This window comes from Monosiga brevicollis, genomic scaffold, assembly GCF_000002865.3.
Source record: "Monosiga brevicollis MX1 MONBRscaffold_57 genomic scaffold, whole genome shotgun sequence".
Lineage (NCBI taxonomy): Eukaryota > Choanoflagellata > Craspedida > Salpingoecidae > Monosiga > Monosiga brevicollis.
In genome coordinates this window covers 626-8549 of record NW_001865093.1, presented here as the reverse complement: position 1 = coordinate 8549, position 7924 = coordinate 626, and the positions used below count along the sequence as shown (strand labels likewise).

The 7924-nt window shown below is 54.7% G+C and overlaps 1 protein-coding gene across 1 annotated transcript; it reads left to right on the top strand.

The window, feature by feature from the left end:
* Positions 1-6993: 6993 nt before the first annotated feature.
* MONBRDRAFT_30529 (uncharacterized protein) lies at positions 6994-7599 on the top strand (the record flags this gene model as incomplete). The annotated part of the gene is made up of 1 exon (XM_001750979.1): positions 6994-7599. One exon carries the CDS (start codon positions 6994-6996, stop codon positions 7597-7599), a length of 606 nt encoding a protein of 201 aa, XP_001751031.1.
* Positions 7600-7924: the final 325 nt, after the last annotated feature.

Genomic DNA, 7924 nt, shown 5'->3' with positions numbered 1-7924 from the left:
AGCAGCCGGCGCTCTTGACAGGGTGTATCACGAAGCAAAGCTGGACAGCCCGAGAGCACATCCGAGGTGGTGGTGACAAGTCGATTATAGTGCTCCTATCTTGTGAGGCGGTGCAGCATCTCCCGTCGCTTGGTGTTGTACCGTTCCCACAGCACGGGGTTCTGCACACGCGCCACCCGCTGCCCTGCAGCGTTACCTGGTCCTAGCCCGTCAGCAATCAGCTGCTGCAGCAGTTCAGCCACCTAGTCACACAATAAATTCAAACCACACGGCTTGTCAAGATAAAAAGAACAGTATTATTATGACGATATCAGCAAGCAACGCACCTCTAACACAAGCTCGGGTGCGTCGCGTAAAACGTCAATGGCTGGCCCAACAACGTGGGCGTTGCACACTCTGCCCGGCGCTGAAGAGAGTTGGGCGCTGCTTGAAATCTCTTGCAAGCAGGCCCTTGTTTCCTTGTACAAACCGCTCGTCGCGTCGCACATCTGCACACAAACGCCACATGTCAACAACAACAACAACAATAAGATTCGCCTCGGGCGAGGGGTCAGTCACTGGGTTCCAACTGTTGGAATTTCGCAAACTCCCAATGCTTCTCGGGCTGCTGTCAACTCGACCATACTGCGTGTTACCATACTAGTCCAAACAAAGCATGCCACTTATGCAAGACCACCTGATGCATCAGTCGAGACGACATCTTGGTTTGCACATGGTCATTTGCTCGGCCATGTCTCCAGAGTGCCGAGCTTGATTGTGGATCAGGCTGCCAAGAGCGCTGGTCGTCTCGGCCAAGAGTCGCTGAATTTCAACCGTCGTCATCCAGAAGGTCGTGGCGTACCCCAAACGTTGGCCGATACAGGTACGTTGTCGTTTGTCAATGAAATGCAGCATAGTCGCCGGGCGTGTCCAGCTTGCCTCGCTTCTCCAGCCAGCTACTCAGCCTGTGCTCCAGAAGCTTGCTTAGCAACAAATACATGAAGATTAGCATGCTGATTTCCTGATCCATTTATGGAAAGGTATGCCGTTCATTCAGGGACAGCCAGCTGTCAGGCTCCACAGCATGTGAAAGGCCAGTTTTGGGTTTGCGAGGAAGCGGGCCGTGTTGAGGAGGGGTTTTGAAAAAAAGGTTTGAAAGACGTCCGTCGGGACGAAACAAGAAATTTGGTGGTGTCGTGAGGTCAATTGAACCAGCTGCGGTCTGCAAGCATTCACAGTGACCAGACCAAGAGGTGTTACAACAAACAAACAAACAATAACGAACAACGGTGAACACAAGCATATCAGACAAGACTGGCTGCCAAGACATTGCAAAGCTCGCGGAGTCGACGCATGTGCCCCCTAGAGGGAGGGCACGCCTCAGTTCGTGAAGGTGCGTATGTTAGTCAGGAAATGAAGTCGCGCCAGCTCCATAGGGGCTCCTGTGGGAAGACCCCTCATCGATAACGCTGATTGTGTGCAAAAGCATCAGGACAAAGGGCTCTGCCGCTCACAACAAACTAGCACCTAGTCCAGCTCATCCTAATTGGCCGTGTAGTATACAACCAGCTCCGGATACATTTGGGCATTCTCAAACACAATCACCTCGTGGAATTGCCCAGAGGGTGTCGCGACAACAGAGTCATACCTGAAGAAAATTCAATGGCAGATGCAACAAGTCAGATCAGGTGGTGGACAGAGGTACTTTGCTGAGGGCAACATGCAACAGATGGTCGATTTTGGTCCGACGCACCGCTCGTTGTTGGGCGCACTGGGCAGGAGCGGTGGCGCCAGCGCCCCAGAAGGAGGTGATGGATGGACATGGGCATGGCCCAGGAGTGCTCGCGTGATGACAAGCATTCGTTCGCCGTTGGGATCGGCACGAGCGTACTGATGACTCTGAAATCATGTAAGCACATTGCGTCAGCACACCAGCGCTCAAATAAACAGGCGAAATTGAAAGCCAGCGTTGCCATACCTTGCCGGGATGGTCCGCCAAGTAAACACCGAGACCAAAGCGGTGGCCGGCACTGTTGCCAGCAAAACGCTGGTCAAGGCCAAGGCGCACAATCTTGTCGCGCAGAGATCTGTCCGGGGCGATGCCGTGGAGCAACAGGCGCTCTTGACAGGATGCATCGCGAAGCAGAGCTGGAGAGCCCGAGGGTGCATCTGATGTGGCCGCTTGGAGTTGATCATAGTGCTCCTGACTTTTGATACGATGCAACATCTCTCGTCGCTTGGCGCTGTAGCGCTCCCACAGCACGGGGTTGTGCACGCGCTCCACTCGTTGCACTGCGATATTCGCTGGTCCCCGCCCATCGGTGTTCAGCCGCTTCAGTAGCTCACCCACCTAGCCATTCAGTAGATTCAAATCAGACGACTTGCGGAAGAGTAAATTAAAAAAAAAAAAAAAAAAAAAAAAAAAAAGAGTCATCACAAGCGACGCACCTCTGAAATGAGCTCGGGCGCATCGCGCAAGACATCAATGGCTGGCCCGACTTGGGCCAAGGCAGGCTGCTGCGCGATGTTCCGGGCGCTGAAAAGGCTTGGCCGTTGCTTCGGATCTGTTGCAAGCAAAGCCCGCGTTTCCTTGTACAAATCACTCGACGAATCGCACATCTGCATCAGAGAAACCAACGTGAGTTTCCATCACATTAGAGGCGCGGTGCCCAGTTGTCGTTTCAGAGAATCACAATACGCTTACCTCAGCCGCCAAGTGCGGAAAACCGAAATCTGCATTTCCTGCTCCTGCATCCCATGTGCATTTGTCAACAAGCTGATCCGTGGGTAAACGAGCAGGCGGCACCGTTTGTGGATACATGTACGTGTTGTAGAGCACGCAGCCGAAGGAAAAGGCATCTTGTGCTGGACGCGCCCCCACTCGGCCCCGGCCAAAAAGCACTTCGGGTGCCACATAGCCCGCCGTGCCCGACGATGCGGTGGCCGTAGATGGTAGCATGGTGGCTTCGGCGGCCGCCTTGGCAATGTCGAAATCACCGAGCCGCACAACAGGTTGGTCCTCGTCACCGTCCAGCATGACATTGCTCAGCTTGACATCTCGGTGCACCAGGCCCTTGCTATGCATAAACGCCAGGGCGGTGCGCAGCTGAGTCATCAGACTCGCAATCACGGTCGAGGTGGCCAGGTGCCGTGCCTTGCTGAGCCACTGCTGCAAGTCACCCTGTGCACACCATGACTGCACCAAGTAGGCGCTGGGGTGGCCACTGTGTACGTCCACGAGCGCGCCAAGGACCGGAATGATGTGAGGGTGCTCAAGCTGGCGCATGGCGCGCAGTTCGCGGAGAAACGTCCGACACTGATCTTGTTTGTGTTGCTCAGCAAGTGCATACTCTTTTACAGCCAAATCTTGTTCAGGAAGATTCGGCAGCGTTGCGCGGGCTTTGTATACCTTGTGATTCTGGTTGTATTGGAGAGACAGCTGACCCAGACTGGAGAGCGTCAAACCCCGGTCTACTTCGGTCATGGCCTCCAAGATCAGACTGGCTGGAAGGTCGGGGCCAAGCACTGTGCGGAGGCGCGCTCCCAGCGTGCTCTGTTCAGGGTGCAAAAAGACCAGCAGTGCTGGGAAGTGTTGGTGTAGTAGCTCTGCCAGTGCCGCCACCTGGTCTACCTGTGTTTGATCCGATAGTTGTTGCTGTAAAGTGACCAGGCGCTCCTTCATGTTTTGCAATCGATCCTCGAGGCCAGCTCGCATCTCATCTGGAGCCAACGGCAAGAATGCCGTAGTTGTCTGGATGTTCTTCTGCAGCTCGGCCACCTCCTCATGAATGTACACAACTTGATCTGCGCTGCTCTGCGTGATGCCGCTTGCATACTCTTCGCACGAAGTCAGCACGTTCAGCGTCGTGGTTTGCCAGTCGATCATGTCTTGCAGCTGCTGCAACAGGGCTTGCGCCTCGTGAAGCGCAAACACCAGATACCAGTCTTGATGCTCATAGTCGTGCTCGACTCTCCATGTTATCAGCTGCTCCAGGCCGTTTTGCTCGGGCAAGCTCAGCGTTTCGTGAGCTTGGCACAGCTCCTCCCAGGCCTCGGGCAATGCCTCGGTTGGAGGTGGTGCACTCACATCCAACCGTTGCGCACACTGCTCCAGTCTCTCCACTCGATGGTCCGTGTCGGTGGTTCCCGCTCTTGCCACAGCACGCAGGGCAGTAATCAGCTTCAGCACTAGCTGCTCGAGGTTGTTGTTGGCGTTGGTGAACAGTTCTATGCGCTTGGCTCCCACGTCGCGTAGCATGGCAACTTTGTCCAGGGCTGCACCGAGGTTGGCGGGTGGCGTTTTGGGTGCCATTGTCAGCGTGGTGGGTGGAGCGGGGCACGCTGCCAGCACGGTTTGAAGCTTAAGAAGCACCGGCTGCAGCTCAAAACCAGCTGTGACACCATGCAGCTCTTGCAGCACTGATTCTAGGTTGTCAGTGTTTGGGTCCAATTGACCCAAGCGGTTGCTCAACGCTTCGGGCGCTGCCAGTGCCTGGTCGAGTGCGCCGAGGGCCTGGGTGGTGGTCGCCTGGAAGGCAGGCCAGTCCATGGCAGGAAACTCTGGTGGCGCTTCATCGATGGTCCTCTGGATGTCCGCAACTGCCGTTGCAAGATTGGGGGTTTGTTTGGCGGCACCGCTGATAAAGGCATCGAGGTGGGGGAGGGGATGGGTGGTGGTGCGCTCCGGCAGGAGGGGCCTGAGCCAGGTATCCACCGCCACCACAACAGAGGCCGTGGTCTGATGGAGGGTTGTGTGGTGCCATTGGTCGTGATTAGGTTGGACGAGGCCGTGGGGATTGGGGTAGTGAATGCATTGGGGAAAACAAGATGGGGGAGCAGGCTCACCTCGAGGGTGGGGGTGGTGGGCAGAGGCGGCAGCCAGGCGGAAGGCGGTGCCGGCGTAGGCGGAGCGAGTGGTGCGGGTGGTTGTGATAGGCGAGTCTTGTGAGCAGCAAACACGGGTTCCAGCTTGTCGCCATGTCCTTCTTGACGTCCGAGATCAAGGGGCGTTCTGCCACCCTGAGAACATGTGATTTGAGCGTGTGAGGTGGGCAGCGACGCGAGGGCTGAGTTGGGCGACGTGCATTTGCTTGGATATAACAAAGGCGAGGTGACAATGCTTTGAAGTGTGCCGGAGCCGCCAGACGCGCGAGTGGTGTGCAAATGGTGCGGGCAGGTAGCAGGGGTCCGAACGGAGGCGCGCTTGGAGAGAGAGAAAAAAAAAAAAAAAAGGAAACGGCGCGTGTGCCGGGGGCAAAAGTGAAGGCACGGCCACCGAAAGCCGCTTGAGCGTGCGAGGGAGGCAGAAGCGTGATGGCAACGCGTTGGGGATGGATCAGAAAAAGGGGAGAGCGAGGACGGCAGGCGAAAGAGACCAGCGGGAGCAGGGCGGGGCGCGGAGAGCACCGGCAAAGCGCGGACGCAAAACGGGGAAAGAAGAGGGATAGCGGGAAAGAAGAAAAGGAGCCAGGGGGGGAGGAACGGACGCGCACGGGCGGGCAGGGTGTCGCAGAGAGGAGGGACGGGGGCAAAGGCGACGGGGCAGCGGGAGCAGGAGCAGCAGTCATAGGGGGGTAAAGGGGGGAAGGAGGGAGGTACTCTACTGACGTTGGCCTTGGCTTCAGCATCAGCACCGTGCTTCAACAGCATCTCCACCACCTTGACATGACCGTAAGCGCAGGCCTCGTGCAGTGGTGTATAGCCACCCTGTGGGATGATGCATCAGCATGACGTACAGGTACAGCATCATCATCATCATGGGGTACAGGTGCACCATCATAGGGGGGTTAAAGGGGGGGAAGAGGGAGGTACTGTACTGACCCTGTCCTTGGCTTTAGTATCAGCACCGTGCTTCAACAGCATCTCCACCACCTTGACATGTCCGTTGTGGCAGGCCATGTGCAGTGGTGTATAGCCACCCTGTGGGATGAACAGGTACAGCATCATCATCATCATCATCATGGGGTACGGGTGCACCATCATAGGGGGTAAAGGGGAGAAGAGGGAGGTACTGTACTGACGTTGGTCTTGGCTTTAGCATCAGCACCGTGCTTCAACAGCATCTCCACCACCTTGACAAGACCGTTACGGCAGGCTCTGTGCAGTGGTGTATAGCCATACTGTGGGATGATGCAAACATGCAGTATATGTCCCATGTTATACCATAACGTCACCCCATCCAGTGACATATTCAAAGTGTAACCAATATCACACAACATCATACCAAACAGCATACGTACCAATTTGTATTGGGCAGCACGTCGTATACGTTGTTGGTCCCAACTGGTCACCAGCTGCAACACCCCTTGTGGATCTATTGAATTACACGCATCCCACAGCTGCTTTCCATCATCACTCATGGTAACGGTATCTCTCTCTATTCACCATCCGCTTCAAACCGCTTTGCTTGCTTCTCTATCCACCACCAATCTCATGAGCCCCCTCCAAGTACAACTCGTCTGACAACCTAGAATTCGGACTGGGATTCGACAGGCGCGCCGTTTCCAAAACGGCAGCCGGTCACCGGGCCCTTTGCTCTTCTCTGCCTGGTGCACCAAACGACGCACCTTTGGCCAATAGTTCTCGGTGACAGTGGCGAGGACCGGTGGACTTGGTTGCCCAGCGCACGTCGTCGACTGCGAGGTGAGATCAGTGAGGTCAACTGAAAGCAAAAAACAAAAAAATGGCAGCAGTGCTTTCAATCAAAACGTTCTGGCGTCGCTGCAGGGCCCCGACCAGGAAAGTCCGGTACCAAGCACAAACGATCAGTCACCACGCACACACACACACACACAAAGCAAGACACGTCAAGCAGCCCGCCGATGCCGATGCCGATACCGACACCGCTGCCAAAAAAGGGCAGCACCAACATCAAAAGCACAAGCAAAAGCAAAAGCAATGGCAAACAACCGAAAGGAAGAAAAATGCAAGCAACACAACACACACGTTTACACCTTTTTCTTCTTCTTTTTTAATTTTTTTATTTTCAAAGAAGAAAAGCACTGGACCGGGCTCATGGGTGGTAAGGACGGTTTGCGCCGGTCAATCGGATCGCCACGCCCAACGTACCTGCCAAATCTATTGGCTCGGCCGATCGAGCCCCCGTGTATTTCTTTCTTCTGCGCACCAACCACACCCATCGAGAGTGTAATTCGTCTCAGTCTCTCTCTTTTTATGTATCTCTCAAACTCTCTCTTTCTCTCAAACTCTCTCTTTCTCTCAAACTCTCTCTCTCAAACTCTCTCTCAAACTCTCTCTCTCTCAAACTCTCTCTCTCAATCTCTCTCTCTCAAACTCTCTCTCTCTCAAACTCTCTCTCTCAAACTCTCTCTCTCAAACTCTCGCTCTCTAACTCTCTCTCTCAAACTCTCTTTCTCTCAAACTCTCTCTCTCAAACCCTCTCTCTCAAACCCTCTCTCTCTCTCTTTCTCACGCCAATTCATCTCGCCGTCAAGCTTGTGTACGAACAACGTGTACTGCCCCTCTGCCAGCCATGACAGCTCGCCTCTTACACCACAAAAATGGGGCACAACATGTACTGCCCCTTTGCCAGCCATGCCATTCCAAGCCCGTTGGCTAACTTGCCTGGTCATACCAATCTTATTCCCCGCCCAAACGTGAGCGACCATTCCTGACGTGAGCGACCATTCCTGACGGCGAGCTTTAGGTTCGGTCATGGTGCTGCTCGTTCCCTTTGAACGCGCGTTTGCCTTCTGGAGCATTGCAACGGCAACCTTCACAAACCGATATGTCTCCTGCAATAACTTACATCATCATTCCTAGCAGAACTACATTAACTTCTCGTATATCGAAATAAACGGTTTAAAGAAGAGTAAAAAACCGAGGTGCATTTCCCCTGCAGCAACTTGCATCTCTACGCAAAATAAGAGGGTGTGTTCAACATTGCGAGGTTCGGGGCAGCAAGGGCAGCGGGTGACGGGACTGA